Genomic DNA, 21048 nt, shown 5'->3' on the forward strand with positions numbered 1-21048 from the left:
TTATATCAACACCAGGCCACTCCAAGAGTTGTTAAAAGCTGATGCTAAATTTATCTGGGGTGGTGCTCAACAAGATTCTTTCGATGTGCTGCGAAAAGCTCTGACTACTAACCCTGTACTTGGTCTGTATGATTAGACAGCACCTACAGAACTACACACAGATGCCAGTGGGTATAGGATCGGTGCAAATTTCAGATGGAAATGAGAAGGTTATAGCCTACGCTTCTAGGACACTTACAAAAGCCGAGAGAAACTACTCAACTACAGAAAGAGAATGTCTTGCTGTGATCTGCGCCATGTGCAAATTTCGACAGTATCTCTATGGAAGGCCATTCATAGTTGTTACAGATCATCATTCACTTTGTTGGCTGATGGGTCTTAAGGATCCAACACGAGTACTCACCAGATGGGCACTATGTCTTCAAGAGTATGATATTACGATAGTGTACAAAAGTGGAAGAAAACACCAAGGTGCCAACTGTCTCTCAAGAAACCCTGTGCAAGGGCATCTTCTGCTGAGCAGGAGGAGGATGTCAAGATATCTCAAATTATGCTTGCCTTAAATTGGTCAGAGGATGTGAAAGAACAATTTACTTTGCAAGAAAAACTTTGATCCGTTTGGAAAGAGGTGGCTACCGGTGATTCCTAAATGCATGCGCTTAGATAACCTACAGAAATTCCAAGATAGAATCCGCAAGAGATTTTTCTGGCCAGATTTATTTCGGAGTGTCCATCACTACGTGTTACACTGCAGAGTGTGCCAGAGGAAAAGGCAGTTCCTCAGAAACCACCTGATCAACTCATACCAATTCCACCAGCCGAAACGCCTTTCCAGTGTGTTGCGATTGACCACCTCGGACGATTTCCAACGTCTGCTAGTGGCAATAGATGGATTATTGTTTCCACTAATTATCTTACACGCTATGCCATTACAAAAGCTGTGAAAACAGCCAAAGCATCCAAGGTAGTCAAATTAATCGTGAAAGACATTGTATTAAAACACAGTGCCCCAAGGTAATTAATTACGGATCGAGGGAAAGTTTTTCCAATCGAATCTTGTGACAGAGATAAACCATTGGTACAACATTACTCATCACATGATGACTGCCTAACACCCGCAAACTAACAGGCTTACTGAATGCCTTAATAAGACCTTGGCCAACATGCTATCAGTGTTCGTCAATGTTGAGCAGAGCAAGTGGGATGAGGTGCTACCTTTCGTGATGTTTGCCTACAACACCGCCAAACAAGACATCACAGGATTTGCGCCATTTTTCCTGGTGCATGGGCATGTGGCGACTACAACGATGGACACTGTGTTTCCGTTACATCCTGATGACGTGGACAACGTCTACATCGGCCAGGTGCTAACCAGAGCTGAGGAAGCTCAGCAGTTAGCCCAACTCTGCACGCTGTAGGCTCAAGAAAACGATTGCCGAAGATATGACGCGAGCCACCGCCCTGTTGTCTACCAGCCTGGTGACCTCGTTTGGATCTTCACTCCTGTTCGTAAGGTTGGTCTCTCTGAGAAGCTCCTCAGGCGCTACTTTGGACCTTATAAGGTTGTAAGACAGTTGTCTAATGTTACTTATGAAGCTGAAGATTTCGACCCCGATGCAAGACAACAAAAGATCAGAGGTACGGTCCATGTCCTTTGAATGAAGCCCTACACGGTTTCCACCACCCAGGGTAAATCCGAAGCTCCAACGACAGGGAACAAGCGGAAAGGTGATGAAGAGCGTAGCTGCAAAAGAAGTTCTAAGAAGATCACCACCAGGGCAATCATCAGTCATCAGGAGTCTGAGTATGCAGGACCAATGAGTCGTTCCTGGACTAGGACGTAATACCGAGACACTGTTCTCTGAAGGAGAGAGCAATGTCACAGAAGAAGCTGAGTAGCACCGTGGTGTAGTGGTTATGATACTGAACTGTTGCATGCAGGGTCATGAGTTCAAAACTCACGTCGCCTGTACAATTTTAATTTCTATTTTCGGTTCGAGTAAATTCTAGAAGTATCCACAAATATCAACAACTGTTGTACTGGAATGTTCTGTAGCTGTATATATACTGTGTGTGTTCTGGCCAGAGGCAGTTCGCTCTGCACTCTTGTATGTGTAAGTGCTGAATAAACCTTCGTTAAGTGAAGTTAGTGTTCGTCATTTATCTAGTTACACCATCTTCTACGTGACAATATGAAGATGAGTCAAATTCAAAAGAATAATAACTCAATTATATGACAGTTATTTTTTCTATGAAATCTTCATTCAGAAAGTTCTAGAAAGTAAGTATGATAAAAATCAAAACTCTTTAGTAAAGTATAACATAATGTACAAAACAACTTGTTGCAGACAAAAACGTGACTTAAAAGTTAAAACATGTGTAAAGCTCAATAGTCAAAATCTTAAAAAGTCATTTAGAATTTAATATGTAACATTGGAAGACTCTATATCGTACGAAATTCTATGTAAAATACATTTTATGTTTTCTGCATAGTGTACTGTTGCACATAAATACTTTTGTACAAGATTTTCTCTGCTGTAAATTACATAAAATGTTAATTATAACAATATTATGAGTACTATATATTGTCGAGCTATTATATAAGTGACTGTGGCTGTGTCTACAAGGATGGCAGAAAGGCAGCAGTGTTCGGTTGTGAGTTAGTTCCAATTAATTGTCAGTTACAATGAATAAACAAAGACAATTTATCAGTATATCTGTGTCAGAACTTTCATTTCAAAAAGTAATCAAATGAGATTGGGAAAAAAAAAAAAAAAGGACACACGACAAAATTCACTGACAGAAGAATCACAGGTGGCACACAGGCATCCTAGAGCTTTAGTACAGCTCCCCACTGCAGTTGTAACTATGATACCCTCCAGTCTGTTCCCTTTTCTTTCTCTCCGTATGATTCATAGCAAGCATTTCTCCACTGCTCAGTGAGAAACCTTCAGCACTTTTTGAACAATTCTCATCTTCGTAATACATCTCTCAGTAACATAAGCAAAACTGGTAAGATGCAGATACGAATGGTGATGTAGGTTAGTGTCCCAACTATCTCACTCAGTAGCTGTTCACTTTGGTGGGCCCTCATTTGTGAGTAACCAATGGAGGGGAAGAAAAAAATCTTAAATGTGTAATCTTCTAGAGCCTAAAATTTGGAAGTTTTACATGTAGTAGCATTGTAACACAATGGTTAGCATACCAGAGTGACACGCAAAAGTTTGTGGGTTTGGTTCTTGTTATGTGCATAATTTTTATTTTTATTTTTTAACCTTAAACTCCCCCCCCCCCCTTTCATGAACCACGGACCTTCCCATTGGTGGGAAGGCTTGCCTGCCTCAGCATTACAGATAGCCAGACTGTAGGTGCAACCACAACGGAGGGGTATCTGTTGAGAGGCCAGATAAAAGTGTGGTTCCTGAAGTGCGGCACCAGCCTTTTAAGTAGTTGCAGAGGCAACAGCTTCGATTACTGACTGATCTGGCCTTGTAACAATAACCAAAACGGCCTTGCTGTGCTGGTACTGTGAAAGGCTGAAAGCGAAGAGAAACTACGGTCGTAATTTTTCCCGAGAGCATGCAGCTTTACTGTATGGTCAAATGATGATGGTGTCCTCCTGGGTAAAATATTCCAAAGGTAAAATAGTCCCCCTTTTGGATTTCCGGGTGGGGACTACTCAGGAGGACGTCATTATCAGGAGAAAGAAAACTGGCTTTCCATGAATTGGAGTGTGGAATGTCAGATCACTTAATCAGGCAGGTATGTTAGAAAATTTAAAAGGTGAAATGGATAGGTTAAAGTTTGGTATAGTGGTAATTAGTGAAGTTCGGTGGCAGGAGGAACAGGACTTCTGGTCAGTTGAATATACGGTTATAAAAACGAAATCTAATATGGGTAATGCAGGAGCAGGTTTAGTAATGAATAAAAAAGGCACAGATAAGCTACCACAAACAGCATAGTGAATGCATTATTGTAGCCAAGATAGACACGAAGCCGACACCTATCACAGTATGTACTACTGTGATTTGTACAATCTATATGCCAACTAGCTCCGCAGATTATGAATCTATTGAATAAATGTATGATAAAATAAAATAAATTATTCAGATTGTTAAGGGAGACAAAAATTTAATTGTCATGGGGGAGTGGAATTTGATAGTAGGGAAAGGAAGGGAAGGGAAGGAAAAGCTATAGGTGAATATGGATCAGGGTTAAGGAATGAGAGAGGCAGTCACCTGGTAGAATTTTGCACAGAGCATAAATTAATCATAGTTAACACTTGGTTTAAGAAACATGAAAAGAGGCTGTATATGTGGAAGAGGCCTCAAGACACTGGAAGATTTCAGCTAGATTATATAATGGTAAGACAGAGATTTAGGAACCAGGTTTTAAATTGTAAGACATTTCCAGAGGCAGATGTGGACTCTGACCACAATTTATTGGTTATGAACTGTAGATTAAAACTAAAGAACCTCCAAAAAGGTAGATATTTAAGGAGATGGGACCTGGATAAACTGAAAGAACCAGAGGTTGTAGAGAATTTCAGAAAGAGCATTGGGGAATAATTGACAAATACAGGGGAAAGAAATACAGTAGAAGAAGAATGGATAGCTTTGAGAGATGAAATAGTGAAGGCAGCAGAGGATCAATTAGGTAAAAAGACAAGGGCTAGTGGAAGTCCTTAGGTAACTGAAGATATATGGAATTTAATTGATGAAAGAATAAAATATAAAAATGCAGCAAATGAAGCAGGCAAAAAGGAATACAAACGTCTCGAAAATGAGATCAACAGGAAGTGCAAAATGGCTAGGCAGGAATGGCTAGAGGACAAATGTAAGGATGTAGAAGCATATATTGTTAGGGGGTAAGATATATGCCACCTACAGCAAAATTAAAGAGACCTTTGGAGAAAAGAGAACCACCTGTATCAATATCAAGAGCTCAGATGGAAAACCAGCCCTGAGCAAAGAAGGGAAAGTGGAAAGATGGAAGGAGCATATTGAGCCGGAGTAGGCAACCACAAAGTCTTCACGATCTATTATTCTGTACCAACATATCAAAGTGATCTATTTTTAAAAATTCAATTGCTACATTTTTAATTTTTGGATACCGGTACTGTAAAACTACTATTTAAAATAAAAATTTCAAATCTTCACTATTTATTCGAAACATAATAATTTTATATTTCATAATATTCTCAAGTACATTCTTACTTTAATAACACAAGAACTATTTCACATTTAATGTGAAATCTGAGTAGCTGTTTTGTCAACAATGTCCTTATTTAGTGTATCACTTGTTACACTTAGTCGAATACACGAGTCCAGATGTTCATCAGTCAACCTTGTTCTGTGCTTATTTTTAATAAAATTCATATTTGAAAACAGTGATTCACACAGGTAGGTACAAGCAAACAAGGCCTTTATTCTAAGAGCAACACTAACTAAGATAGGGTATTTCTCCTGAGGAATTAGAAGCCAACAGGTTTTGGGTTCTGCAACACTTTTGAGAAACGGATCATTTTTTAATATTATTGCATGACATTCACTATTGTAAGGTATCTCACTTTCTTCTATTTGTGTCTTCAGAGTTAGAAAATGTCTTAATTCACCCCTCTTAAGGCAGCACTCCCACAAAACAATTTTTCAGTATAATAATCTACTTCAGATATCATATCAGCAATATCTTTCTCATTGCCTTGAAATTTCAAATTCAGCTCATTAAGCTTTTCTGTTAGGTCAATTAAGAAAGCAAAATTCATAAGCCAGAGAGGATCTTCAATACAAGCTGACAGACTATTCTCATCTTGTTATTGAAAAACAGTTTTATAGCTGGTAAAAGCTTGTGGAAACATTGCAGCACTACTTCTTTGCTGAACCAATGCACTTCAGTGTGGAGCAGTAAATCTCCATACATTAGTTCTGGTTCATTTGCTAAATCTTTGAAAAGTCTTCTTTGAACAGAGTGAGACCTAGTTTTGTTGACTATCTTTACAACAGTATTCATAGTTTCATACAAATTTTAAAACTTTCCACAAAGAGACTGCTGGTGTAAAATACAATGATAAGTTAAAAACGGTGGAAAACTTTCATCTCTTTGGCACAAAGCAATAAAACCACTTTTAGAACCTTTCAAGGCTGGGGCTCCATCTGTGGTAATGCTTACAAGCTTGTGGATAGGTATTTTCTCCGACAGAATGAGTTGCTTCATGGCAAAAAATTTCTTCTCCTCTTGTATGTCCTTTCAAAGAAATTACTTTCAAAAGTTCTTCCTTGACAGTAAAGTTATTAAAAACCATCATTACAAAAGCTGGCAACTGAGCAGTACCTGTTGCATCAATGGACTCATCTAACTGCATTGAAAAACAACAGCACTCATCCAAATGTGTTTACAGTTGAGAGAAAACATCATCAGACATATTTTCAACTCTCCTTGTGACCATTCTTGATTAAAGTTGAAGGGATTCGATGGCAGCAACTATTTCAGACTTGCTCTTGAAATTGTGAGACAACCCGTCATCAGCTTCTCGAAATGCTTCTTTTATGAATTCACCATCTTCGAAGGGTTTCTTCCTTTTCACCAATACATTAGAAACACGATAGGAAGCAAGAGTGGCAGAAACACTTTTGGTTGGTTGTTGGTTGGTTGTTTGAGGTTTAAGGGACCAAACAGCAAGGTCATCAGTCCCTTGTTTCAAATAGGCTCCATTCCGCTAATGGGACAGTCATGTTGTCATTGGTAAAAACAAAATGAAGGAAGTCGGCAAGAGAACGAACCCAACACTATGCTGAAGCAGCATAGGCAAGACCACCTGTGATGTAAAAGGTACAACTGCTAGAATGTAGAAAGTACGTATGGGAATAGAAAGACTAACCAAACCTAAAAAAAGGGTAAAAACAGAGTAAAAGGGGAAGAAAAGAGGATTTCGGTCAGGGAGGGGAATCGGGAATCTCCGAACACTGCTTACAGTGGGAGACACCCAAACACTCACCGCCCTGCCCCAACACCAGAGAGAGATTAAAAACCTTAAAACTGAGAATAAAAACCACTTTCCCGGAGGAAACCAAGAACCAGAGAGACCATCTGGGAATCGTCAGCCAACATCAAAGGTAAAGTGCAGGGGAGTCTGTACTTAACACGCAGAGCCAAAAGAAGGGGGCATTCAACCAAAATGTGGGCTACTGACTGGAAGGCTCCACAACCACATACCGGGGGTGGCTCATCACGCAAAAGAAAACCATGGGTCAGCCTGGTATGGCCAATGCGGAGACGACACAGTGTGGTCGAGTCCTTTCGGGAGAGGCAAAAGGAAGAACTCCACGGGCCTGGTGTCACCTTAATTGCACGAAGTTTATTAGACAGGGGAGTAGCCTCCCAAGAATTGGCCCATGACTGTGCGAAGCGGGATTTGATGTGAAGCCGTAAATCCGCTGCAGGAGGGGTTACAGAAAAGACAAAGGAAGTCAATGGAACAAGCAGCACGGTGAATATCAGTGAGATGGTCATGGATGGCAGAGACCAAGGGATGGCGCGAAAAACACCGGTCAATAGCAAGAAGGCCACTCATCGAGTCCGTAAATAACAAAACGCAGTTGTGTTGGGACTGTTTAATAAAGTAAGGGCCTGGGAAATTGCCATCAATTCCGCAGTAAACACCCCACATGTAGGTGGCAGCAGATGACTTTCCGTTCCAACAGAGGACGTGAAGGCATACCCAACATGATCAGCAGATTTAGAGCCATCAGTGTAAAAAAACAACAGCATCCCGAAAATCCCATAAAATTTGGCGGGAAATAGGAACGGAACACCAACGGGGGGGATGGAATCTTTCGGACCTCAGCGGAGATCCATCCGAATTCGAGGCCGAGGAACTAACCAAGGAGGGGTAGAGGGGAGGGAGCGAGGAAGACAGGACAAAGAAGGAAGCTGAAAATCACAGCAAAGAGACGCAAGGCGCAGCCCAACCGGTAAACCCGCCCGAGGGCGGGAATCGGGTGGGTGACGTCCATGGTCTGGGAACAGGATATAATAGGAAGGATGAGTGGGAGAGGAACGGATAGTGAGTGCATAAGACAAGAGAAGCTGGGACCGCCGAACAGAAAGGGGGGGGGGGGGGGATCCCAGCTTCAACCAGGAGATTATCAACAGGGCTAGTAGCGAAGGCACCGGTGGCCAAACGGATACCACGATGGTGGACTGGATCCAGCATGTGCAGTGTGGAAGGAGCAGTTGAATCATAAACTTGACAACCATAGTCCAAGCGAGACAGAACTAGAGCACGATAAAGACGGAGGAGGAGGGAACGGTCCGCACCCCAAGAGGAGTGGGCAAGGAAGCGAAGGACATTGAGTTTACGGATACATCCTACCTTCAGGAGTCTGATATGAGGCAGCCAAGTGAGCTTGTTGTCGAAGAGAAGACCCAAGAAACGAAACTGTGGGACCACAGGCAATCTTTGTGCAGCGAGATAGAGCTCTGGATCAGGGTGGATCGTAGTACGGCGACAGAAGTGGACTACTCGCGATTTTAAAGGAGAGAATTGAAACCCGTGTGAGAGGGTCCATGCAGAGGCACACCGTATAGCTACCTGGAGCTGCCGTTCTGCAGATGCCATCGAGGAGGAACTAACCCAAATGCAGAAATCATCCACATACAGGGCAGGGGCGACCAAGGGACCAACAGAGGCCACAAGTCAATCGATAGCAATGATGAAAAGGACACTCAAGACAGAACCCTGTGGGATGCCCGTCTCCTGGGTCTGTGGAGAACTAAAAGCAGTACCAAGTCAGACTCTGAATGACCTATGGATCAGGAACTGGTGGGTAAAAATCGGGAGTGGGCCCCGAAGACCCCAATGATGAAGGGTAAGTAAGATGTGATGGCGCCAGGCCATGTCATAGGCCTTGCGAAGGTCAAAAAACACTGCAACCAAATGGCGGCGCTGGGAAAAAGCCTGCCGGACTGCGGATTCCAAGCGGAGTAAATGATTGATTGGAGACCGTCCCTCTCGAAAGCCACACTGGTAAGGGGACAATATATCCCGAGACTCGAGGACCCAATTGAGCTGACGGGCTACTATCCGTTCAAGTAACTTACAAACAACATTGTTCAAACTAATTGGCCGATAGCTGTCAACAGATAGGGGGTTCTGACCAGGCTTAAGGACAGGAACCACAATGCTATCCCTCCACTGAGAAGGGAAGTCACCCTGGAGCCAGATACGATAGCAGTGGCAATGGCCGTACTCCACCACAGGACTTACCGGTGACGAAATGGTCCAGATGAGTGCAGCAAGGCTAGCGGCGCAAACAAATGCGTCAGACACGTCACGTAAGACATCATCAATACAACCCGACAAAGAGGGAGAAAACATGACCTGTGCAGTGTATAGAGGCCAATCAGGGCATTGGAAAGACCAACGAGGTAACCTGTCCAGGGGAGCGGGAAGGGAGAGAGACAATCAACGGGAAATGGTCACTATCACAAAGGTCGTCGTGTGGCAACCAGTGTAATGAAGGGAGGAGAGAGGGAGAAGAAAGAGAAAGATCAATGGCAGAAAAGGTACCATGACTGGCACTGAAATGAGTGGGGGAGCCATCATTAAGAAGGCACAAGTCGTGGTCTGCAATAAACTGGTCTATGAGAAGACCTCGTCTAGATGGAAAGGCACTGCCCACACAAGGGATGATGAGCATTAAAATCCTCAAGGAGGAGGAAGGGAGGAGGAAGTGGCTGAAGAAGGGCAGTTAAGGCAGCAGGTGTAAGAGTCCTGTCAGGAGGGAGATAAAGATTGCAAACTGTGACCTCAGAGTCCAGGTGGACCCTAACAGCAACCGCTTCCAATGTAGTTTGAAGAGGAATCCACGTGCTAGCAATGTCTGTACGGACCAATGCACAAACGCCACCAGAAGCCCGCAGGAGTCCGACCTGATTTCGACAGAAAACACGGAACCCACGGAGGGTCGGTGAGTGAGCATCAGTAAAATGAGATTCCTGGAGAACCACACAAGCTGCAGAGTAGGACGAAAGAAGGGTTTTCAATTCCGGAAAGTGATGATAGTATCCATTACAATTCCATTGGAGAACCACAGAACGATTTAAATGGGGGCTGAACACGTTAAAGTCAGTCAAACCGCCGGGTCCCCACCCATCACCGACAAGGAGGGGGCGACATCCATGAACGACAGGTCAGAATCCGGTTGCGAAGTCGGGGATGGGACCTCCGGTGACACCAGAGGCTCTTTGTCCCGGGACTTATGTTTCTTCTTCCGTTCAGGCTGAGATCGAGGAGGGCTGTGTGACATGAAGGAGCCAGCTGCAGCAAGATCAGGAACAGAAAGAGACCGGGCAACCTGGGGGCCGACAGACCATGGCTCTAGCGGTCGTCGCGTGGCAGCAGACCTGTGGCCTGGAAGGTGCCGGGAAGGGGCATCCCGGGAGAGGTGCCCTTGACCGGCAGACGCCGAAGGAGTGCGACACTTCTCCGGCTGGGGAGGGGGAGCAGCACCCAGAGGAGAAGGTGTGGGAGCCGCAGGGGAGGGGGGGGGGGGAGGAGAGGGGTCCAGGATGGGGGTAAAGAAGGGGGAGGAAGGGGTGAAGATGTAACCAAGGCGTAACTAGATGTCATGGACACAGGGTGAAGACGTGTATACTTCTTACGGGCCTCTGTGTAGGTTAAATGATCGAGGGACTTATACTCCTGTATCTTCTTTTCCTTCTTATATACTGGACAATCTGGTGAACGTGGAGAATGACTGCCATGACAATTTACACACACAGGAGGGGGAACACAGGGACTCCCCTCATGGAGTTGACCTCCACAGTCACCACAGGGAGGGGCCTGTGAACAGCGGGAAGACATGTGTCCAAAACGCAAGCACTTAAAACGCCTCATAGGAGGTGGGATGTATGACTTCACATCACATCGATAAACCATAATCTTAACTTTCTCAGGGAGGGTATCTCCTTCAAAGGCCAGGATAAAGGCATCAGTATAAATGCGATTGTCCTTAGGACCCTTCTGAACACACCGAACAAAGTGAACACCCCGCCATCCGAGATTGTCCCGAAGTTCCTCATCAGTTTGAAGGATGAGGTCCCTGTGAAAAATCACACTTTGAACCATATTTAGAGACTGGTGGGGGGTAATAGACACAGGAATTGTGCCAAGATGGGTACAGGCACGAAGGGCCGCAGATTGGGCAGCTGAAGCAGTTTTTATCAGCAACGAACCCGACCGCATCTTGCTCAGGGAGTCCACTTCGCCAAACTTGTCTTCAATGTGTTCCACAAAGAATAAAGGTTTGGTATTGGTGAAAGTATCCCCATCAGTCCTGGTGCAAACTAGATAACGGGGGAAAGGTTTCGCCCCTAGCCGACGGGCCTGACCCTTTTCCCAGGGGGTAGCCATGGAAGGGAAGGCCGAAGGGGCAAGAGAAGCAGCACTCGAAGAATCAGTTCCATGCAGAGAGACGGCCACAGAAGAACGGCCAGAGTTCTGGACCCGTATGCGTTTCATTTGCATAGCGTCCGCCCTGATACCACCCACTCCGATCAGGGGCTCTCCTCACGGGCGTAACGCAGCCACAGCAAGGACCGTCTGGCATGGCGGCCATTGCCGGGAGTTCCGATGCTCCAGGATGACGAGCAACCACTCAAAGGCATGCATGAGGAGGTCACAGCTCAGGTATCAGAAGTGTGATGCCTGTGTGTTTAGGGGGCTCAACCAAAAGGGTACATAGCGACCCCACCACACGGGCTGGCTACCGTGCTGGCTATGCACCCTAGCATCAGACAACGACGTGAAAAAAAAAGGTGGAATGTACTAGGAGGGCACACGTCGGAGACATTAGGTAAGGTGCTCTTCCCCAAATGACTCACACTATGGAGGAGAAATTTAGGAATGGAGGTCAAACCCCAGAGGGGGACCAGGGAATGCCAAAAGGAGGAGTTGATTATGCAACAAAGCCAAATTGTAAAACCAACAGAACCAGGAGGATAGCGAGGACCAACATAAGCAAGGACACCAACAGAGGGAGAGGAGAGGGCGAGGGGAAAGGAGCAAGGAGGGGAAAGGAGCAAGGAGGGGAAAGGAGCAAGGAGGGGAAAGGAGCAAGGAGGGGAAAGGAGCAAGGAGGGGAAAGGAGGGGAAGGGGAAGGAAATGCAGCCCTGGAGAGAAAGAAGGCTGCAATAGCTCAGGGTGCCGTGCTCGCCACGCACGTATCCACCAAAGAGTTGTGGACCCCCTGGGGGGAAGTTGGGAGATGAGTGGTGGTGGTGGTGATGGTGGTGGTGGGGGGGGGGGGGGGAGTAGGTTATTGTAGGTTGATGCCAGGATAATTTCAGGAGCGGAGAAAGTGGTGTAAGGACAACTCCCATCTGCGCAGTTCAGAAAAGCTGGTAGTGCAGAGGAGAATCCGGATGATTCGTGTTGTGAAGCAGCCATTGAAATCAAGCATATTATGTTCAGCTGCGTGTTATGCCACTGGGTGGTCCACTTTGCTCTTGGCCACAGTTTGGCACAGTCTTGCTGGACAACCCACTGGTAGTAATACAAGGTTTTTTGAGGTTCCATTTTTCAGAAGTTTTTTGGTCATTTCCTTGCAATACAATTAATCTCTTTCCACTTACCTAATACACACAATATGAATGTGTGGCAGTTTTGTGTTCCTTGTACTCAGGAAATTAACATAAACCTGAATGAAGACAATGAACCAAGCAATGATAGTGAACATTTTAAGAGCACAAGGATCCCACACTATGTATATGACATTTTCCACAGTTACCAGGTGCTCACAAGGTACAGATGAAACTTTCATACAACTCAATAGATCGGAATCACAATGTTACAGTAGAGTACCTACTGTCAGGGATACATATCTTAAAATAGTTTAAGTGAAATTTGATGGACTGAAAATAATGATGTTGTTGCATATAACACAGAGAACTTACAAGGGCAGAGCTGTTTCGTCTGGCTCTCGCATACTCTCAATTGTCCTTGGAACCTGCTTGGGAAGGCCCTGCTGCTGCCTGGCCTTGCGATCTTTCTTACGTTGTTTCCGTTTTTCACGAAGCTTCTTGATGAGCATAGTCGCACGCTGCTGTTTGTTCCGTATCCTTTTCAGTGGATTGTGAGATGGCATTTGTACCTCACCAACTGCAACCTCATCCTTTATTTTGTGATCTTCAACGTCTCTGCTGTTGTAGACTGCCATTGTAAATAATCCAACCCTAAAACATACAAAATTCACGAGTGGTCTTAAATTAACAGACAATGCTAAATAATAACAAGGAATGACCCAAACAATAACAACAAAATTATATACCAAGTACGGTACAACTATCATTTTAAAAGTGTTTTAACACAACAATGTAATACACAGTGTGTTGCACTACATTTGAATGTTTTGATATGCTACTGCACTTCTTTTTATGTGGGTGAAGAAACTCTACTTTGGAATCTGTAGTTTCTTCACTTAGCAAATATTTTTGTCCTGTTTCTCTTAGGTTTGTTGCAAGAAGAAATAATGTATCAGTACCAACATTCTAAATGAAATTAGCAATCAAAATGAGTGATGTCTGTCAACCAGGCATGAAATAATGTAATTTTAATATGTGATAACTATTTATTAAAGTGTTAAATGGCAGACAAACACACTGCAAAAAGACGGTTAGAAATTATTTACCTATCAGACTAATTCCTTCATCAGACATAGACAAAACAAACACACACACACACACACACACACACACACACACACACACACACACACACACACAAACACACACATTCAGCCTCTGAGGTCTGAACGCAACAGCATCTGCTGGGGTGGGTAGTGAGGGTAGAGAAGAGATGAAAAGGGGGGGGGGGGGGGGAATAGCAGGGAAGGGTGGAGAAAGATACTAGTGCTGCCTGCGGTAACATGCAAGGATATGGTGGGGACTGGATAGTCGGCTGCTTTGTGCAGCATCGGCAGGTTGGAGGGAGTGAGTCGAGGAAAAGGAGAGAAGCACAGAAAGATACAAGAGAGAAACAGAAAAAGCGAAATGATTGTGCAGGTGTGCTAGTGGGATAGAATGCATGTGTTTGGCTGGAGTAGGAGCAGGGAAAGGTATAGAAAACTACAGGATAGGGACTAGTGAAGGTTGAGTTCAGGGGGATTATGAGAACTACGGATAAGTTGCACGGAGAGTTCCTACCTGCACAATTCTGAAGAGTTGGTGTTGGTGGGAAGAATACAGATGGCACAGTCTGAAGCATTCACTGAAGTGAAGCACACTGGGTTGGTTGGTTGGTGCTTTCGGGGTGCAAAACTGCTAAGGCCATAAGCATCCAAATCATTACATAAAAAAAAACAAATACTAAATAAACACCTGAGGCGAAAAAGGCAAAAACCCAACCAAGCAACTTTAAAAGAGGAGCAGCTAAGGACAAGGACGTCCCTAGAGAAAATTTCTCAAAACATCGTTGAGATGGTGAAGGTTTCCGCAAGGTGATCAAATTTACTTCAACATGCTGCTGTGATGAATAAAAAGTAAGACATGATTGACAGAACACATGTCATCTGCTAAAACATCTGAAAAAGTAGACGGCAAACATAGATGTAAATGTAAACAGTTAAAAAATGGGCACCAGATCAAAAAATGGTGCACTGCCAAGGGTTAAGAGCAGAAGGCACAGAATGGGGCAGGTTCGCCAGTTAATATATGGTGGTGACTAAAACAACAGTGTTCTATATGCAACCAGCCTAAAATGACCTTCTCGTGATGTGAGGGCAGAGAGGAAGTCGATCATGCTATTGGGAGAGGTTTAATGTCTCAGAGAGTGTTCCCCTGGAGAGAAGATCATTGTGCACTCCAAAATGATACTATACGCCGACAGACAGTGATACGAAGATCATATGAGGGAACAGAATGACTGGCAGGCTGAGGGAGGAGAGCTGCAGCCTTTGCAGTAGCATCAGCAGCCTCCCTCCCTGGCAAGCCGACGTGATCAGGAACCTACAGGAACAGCATATTGGCATTCTTGGATCCGTTGTACTAAACGGTGGACTGTGTACAGTACGCGAAGGCTCTGGAGAGTACTGAAAGAATTTGAGCAGATGGCACAATTTGGAAGCCAGTGTTGCCAGATGTACTGCGTGGCCTGATAAAGGGCGTAGAGCTCTGTGGTAAAAATCGAGCACTGGTCAAGAACCCAAAATTGAAAAGGATCAGCACCAAGTACAAATGCACACTCAACACTGTGGCTGGTCTTGGAACCATCAGTGTACGCGAAGACAACTGTCCCCAAGCTGCGTTCGACGTGCAAAAATCTTGCTGGGATACACCTCTCCAGGAGTAGTGACTTTGAGAAGCGAATGGAGTCGAAATTAACACGTACCTTGGCACAAAGCCAGGGAGGTGAACAGCTCGCACCCATGGCGGACATGGCAGAAAGCATAAAGCTATGCTATCGAAGCAGCAAATGAAAGCGAACTCGGGGAGACAACAGAGAAGATGGTCACACCCCATATTGGCGATCAACTGAAATGTCAAAAAAAGGGAGCACAGGACAGGTGACTGGGCATAGAAGACAGATGGCTTGTGTAACAACTGATGAGAACATCTTCCCTTCAGGGCTACAGTAAGTCAGCAGCCTCAGCATAAAGACTCTTAGTGGGATTAGTACGGAAGGCACTAGTGACTAAATGTATCCTGCAATGGTGGATGGTGTTAAGACAATGTAAGACAGATGGACATAGATAAATATACTATACATCCATAATCCAATTCTGAATGAAAAAGGGACCAGTACAAATGGAGAAGGATGGTCTGATCCACTTCCCATGAAGTACCGTATACAACACACAGAACACTGAGGGAACAAGTACGAGCTACCATGTAAGAGATGTGGGAAGACCAACTGAGTTTCTATCAAACGTGAGTCCCTACAATTTCATTGTGTCAACAAATGAAAGAAGGAATGGGCCAAGTAGTAGAGACGGGGGAAGAGACTCCCGGTGCCACCAGAAGTTCATACAGACTGTCTTGTCACTGGAAAAGCGGAAGCCACTGTTTATGCTCCACGAGTAAAGGTGATCAAGACATCACTGGAGACACCACTCAAGTAGAAACATTCATTGAGAGCTGCAATAGATCACAAAGTCATCAATGAAAGAAGAGCCTGAGATACCTGGCAGGAGATAATCCGTAATAGGGTTAAAGGCTATGGAAAATAAGATGACACTGAGCACAGAACCCTGTGGCACCTTGTTCTCTTGAACAAAAGTGTCTGACAGAGATGAACCCACATGTGCCTTAAAAACAGTCTTTTAAAAATTCCCAGATAAATGGGGCCGGTGATCCCGGAAGCCCCAATCATACATAATATGGAGGATACCTGTCCTCCAGCAGGTGTCAAATGCCTTCTCCAAATCAAAAAACACAGCCACAGTTTGGCACTTCCGCATAAATATGTTAATAATAATATGAGTTGACAAGGTGATGAGATGGTCAACAGCAGAATGGTGCCTATGGAACCATATTTGGCGTTAGTGAGGAGATTCCAAGACTGAAGCCACCACACCAGCCAACCATTAATCAAGTCATGTGGCATCTGTCCAAATGTGGTTGTATGTATGGGGGGAAAAAGTGGAGGACCTCAGGAGATAGGTGTTGCAACATCAGAATGTGAATGCTGTCCGGTCCTGGAGCGGATGATTGGGACAAAGAGGGTGCATGTTTAAGCTTCCTCATAGTAAAAGCAGAAATGTAACATTCATGATTCTGGGAGGAGAAAGATATCGCCCTGCTCCTTTCAGAGGGAGGATGGTAGTCAATGGAACTCCACACATCTGCAAAATATCGGCCCAAGCTGTTGGAGATATAAAGAGGGTCTACAATGACATTGTTCACTGTGGTCAAAGTAGGAACCAGGGAATGAGCAGTGGTTCCCGAAAATCGACAGAGATTATCCCAAACAACAGAAGAGGGAGTAAAAGTGTTAAAAGAGCTTTGGAAAAAAGAAAAAAGTCCAACTAGCATTTTTGCTATCCCTGAAAATGTGTCAACACTGCACATTTAGCTGCTTATAATGGATACAGTTTGACAACGTGGGATGGCATTTAAAAACATGGAGAGCTTGTCTCCGCACGCAGATTGCATTGTGGCATTCCTAAGTCCACCAGGAGACGGGCATATCACAGCACAGAAGAGGTGCGAGGTATAGAACATTCTGCAGCAGTAAGGATAGTGTTTGTAAGGTATTCTACCTGGTCATCGATGCAGAGGAAATGGGCAATTATCGAAAGTCGTCAGTGAGGAGTAGAGCTGCCAGTTGGTGGGATGCACAGATGGGATAGGGAGTCACAAACAAATGACACAATGGAAATGGTCACTTGAGTGTGTTGGGGAGAACAGACCACTTGAGACGACGAGCAAGTTGAACAATACATATCAAAAGGTCCACGAGGCAAAAAGAGTGTGTGGATTTGGAAAGAAATGTGGTGTACCAATGTTTAAACAGATTAAATTGAGCTGGCTGAAGATATCTACAAGGAGAGAGCCTCTTGGACAGGGGTGTGGAGAGCCCCAAAGGGAATGGTGAGCATTGAAGCCGTCAAGCAGCAAAACGAGAGGAGGAAGTTGAGCAATAAGGTCCAAAATTGCAAGGGTCCCAAGTTCAAGTCTCGGTCCGCCATACAGTTTTTCTGCCTGGAAGTTTCAAGTTGAAAAAATGTCTGCCCTGGTAACACCAGAAGACAAGGGTGAGCAAATGTTGCAAAGAGAGAAGGTGAAACCAGGAAGGGAAAGATGGACAGCAACAGCTTGAAACTGTGTTTGTAAGGAAATGGTGGACTACACGTCTTCTTAAATGAACAACATGAGTCCCCGATGAGCCGAAGTATTAGCCTCATGGGGAAGGTCAAATTAGACTGAAATGAAATGTGGGAGGTGAAAGTGATCATGAGGGTGTAATTTTGTTTCCTGCAGGCAGGACCTGTAATTCAGTCTTACTGGATCTGATGCAGTGAGTGTTGCACTGGAGAATAACTGTATTCACTGATAGGCAGGAGATGGGTCAAGTTAAGGGGCAGTCACTGTGGTGGCTGCCAAGTGGTTTGTTGGTATGGTTTTTGCTTGCAGCAGGTGAAGATGAGGGTGTGACCATGGAGCCAGATGATTTAACAACTGTGGTACTAAACTGAAAGTCACAAGTCTGCATAGCCACCTGGATCTCCTGTATGGCTCTCACTGAGGTAGACTGGACACGAAGACAGAGACAGGAAGCAGCATGATCACCCACACAGTTGATACAGTGAGGGGAAGGACAGAACCAATGGCATTTTAGAAATATAATATGTACCTCTATCACTGTTATAAGTCTTCACATATTTGAAATGTCCGATAAGCAATAATTTCTCGACTGTTAAAAGTCTCAAGCTCTGCTGCAGTGTCTACTTTAGGACCACAAAATACAGCCACAGTAATCCAACCATTACCGTGTCCATTAGCACCTGCATTTGTAAGTGTTAAAATCAATATGCATCCGCAAAAGACTGAAGGGCCATGCAAAATCACTTGGGCACCTACTCCATTCTTTATACTAATAGCAATATTATCAATACCTTTATATACTGTAAGGCATGAACGCCTTTTCCTCTTATAATAATGTTGCGGCAAGCTATGGGAATTGTTTACTAGTGTTTTTCCCAATTGATTCAACCCATCCAGGATTACAGTTTGGTTTCCATTCATCAATAATTCAAGGTGTTCTTGAGCATGTAGAAGGATGACATCTTATCACATTTTTTGTAAACACTCAAGAATATCATACAGTATCAACTGCATTTTGAAATCCAGTATGGCAAATGATCTTGTTGTTGCTATCCTGCATTAAAAATCATACGAATGCACTGATCTCATAAATGTATCTTGCTCAACAGTCAACATTCTACAACAATAATATTCAGGCTAAACTAGTAATATTCAGAATAGCACAGGCCCATTGTTACTTGCCAGTGATTTTTCTCCCTTAATAAATTTGGCCTAATTGGCTATATTACTACTACTGTAGGGCCTACACAAATGTTTCAGTCATGAATACATAATTTCATTGTTTCTCAGAAGGCCTGTCTCTATTTCTTTTGCTAACTGATTTGCAGTGTACACACTGTACAAAATGTTCTTCCATTTTTTGGCAGTTTCTTTGCTCTGTTCTATTACACTTCTGAATACTATGACTCACCTGAAACTATCTTCGTAAAACTAGGTTTTAATCTTTCATACTTATGCTGTTTAGAGATTTATTATCTACACTGGGGAACGAGGTACCAAAGCACAAACCTTGCAGTTTATGATGCACATATGAAACAGAAAAACAAACCTTGTGATAAGTACAAAAATCCTGCAACTTACAATTCAACCGATCAGCTGAGTTGTATCCAATATGCTGAGCATTATGGGCCCTACCAGCTACACATCAGGCCCTCCAGCCACATGACATTTGTTATATAATGTTGAATAGTCAACTGTTGGTTTGACAAATGTACATTACAAGATCAGGGACATACCATGTTTCATTTGGCTAAGATTTACTGCTTCCAACTTTCGCAAAGAAACCCAATGCCATTCGCAAGTCAGAATGCCATTTAAATTCCGAAGCTACAAATTGCCACATATAAATCAGCATTAGTAGTCTTTCTAGCAAGTCTCACAGTAACTTTCGAGGATTTACAGCCAATTGCTTCAAGTGCACATCAACTACCTACTCCCAATCAACATATTATGCCGCACATTCTGGCGGTTACTATACATGAATGAGTCTGGCTGTCCATGAAAGTAAATTTGAGTTTCTTAACATAGGAAGAGTTTTCGGTGTATCACCATCATATATCTCATCATGAACAATGTGGAAAGAATGTTATTCTTTTACTCAACTGCATGATACGGTTGGATTATGGCTTACATGCTACGAAAAAAAAACAACACTTTTTTGTGCGATTTCTTGCAATAAAATATTAAGAACTGCAACACCAGAGGAAAAGGTTACCAGTAACAGCACTAATTGTGCAGAATCTTTCCTACACGATATAGGTCTACATAATGTCTGAATCTGTCACCTACAGAATGACTAAAATGTACTGCCAACGAGGTTGCTCCATAAGATTAGTAGCCTACTTACTTAAACCACTACGCGCAGAATAAGCACAAATGTGTCACCGTCCTAAACATACAAAGATAAAGGGTTCTACTTAAATCCTCATTCCGTAAAACGGCTTTAATCTGACTTTTACAGTTCACAAATGTCATCCTGTTTCAGCTGCTTGAAAAATCATTTGTTTACAGTCAGACCAAACACACTCGACTGCAATCCACTGCCGACAATGCTGAATATCTTCCTGAAGACTGCTAACAGCGTTCCTCCCATAGTCAAGACACTGTTGGTAAACACCCACTTATAAATACAAAAATTGATTGGACGTTGTCTCTATTACCAGTTGCTGCTTTAAAAGAGGTTCCAGTAAAAGACGATCAAACGCTCTTTTTTTCTGTTGCCAAACACGTCAAGCACTCACTTACCTACACTTCAACACGAACCACAGCACACATGCGGCAATATACACACTTCAGTCTTCACACTGTTCACAGTTTACACGGATCTCAGCACCTTACTGTTTCAGTGTTCCTTGGTACATCCAAAGATTCTGATTTCGACACGCGCACGAATACAAAGTACAAACGTTTCCCCGGAGACTGGATATGCGGTGGTAACTGGCCTCTGCAGGCGGCCGTGGGTTTGGCCAAGCGTAGACATAAGCTTCGTTTGAGCAGTTGCCAGAGTGCATCAGGAAACAAGCGTTACTGCGCATGCCCAATTAATACAAACAGTCCTACAAGGGTAACAAACATTTCAGGAAGTCTTATAGACAATATATTTTCAAATATAGAAAGCCCAGATACAAGAAGTTTTGAATATTGACCTAGGAATATCTTATCATAACGCACTTATAATTAAAGTGCTCACAGTTCCAATACATATAAAACAGTACATCATATGTATA

At 43.7% G+C, this 21048-nt stretch overlaps 1 protein-coding gene across 1 annotated transcript in view; it reads right to left on the reverse strand.

Annotated features, from left to right (window-relative positions):
• The window catches only part of LOC126100327 (probable ribosome production factor 1), a 64841-nt gene extending 44160 nt beyond the window's left edge, over positions 1-20681 (reverse strand). The window contains exons 1-3 of the mRNA XM_049910940.1: positions 20639-20681; positions 20567-20590; positions 12956-13234 (exon numbers count right to left, since the gene is read on the reverse strand). Of these exons, the coding sequence (XP_049766897.1) occupies positions 12956-13218 (263 nt within the window). The 5' untranslated portion in view covers positions 13219-13234; positions 20567-20590; positions 20639-20681. The remainder of the gene's footprint in view (positions 1-12955; positions 13235-20566; positions 20591-20638) is intronic.
• Between the last annotated feature and the right edge of the window lie 367 nt (positions 20682-21048).

This window comes from Schistocerca cancellata, chromosome 9 (assembly GCF_023864275.1).
Source record: "Schistocerca cancellata isolate TAMUIC-IGC-003103 chromosome 9, iqSchCanc2.1, whole genome shotgun sequence".
Lineage (NCBI taxonomy): Eukaryota > Metazoa > Arthropoda > Insecta > Orthoptera > Acrididae > Schistocerca > Schistocerca cancellata.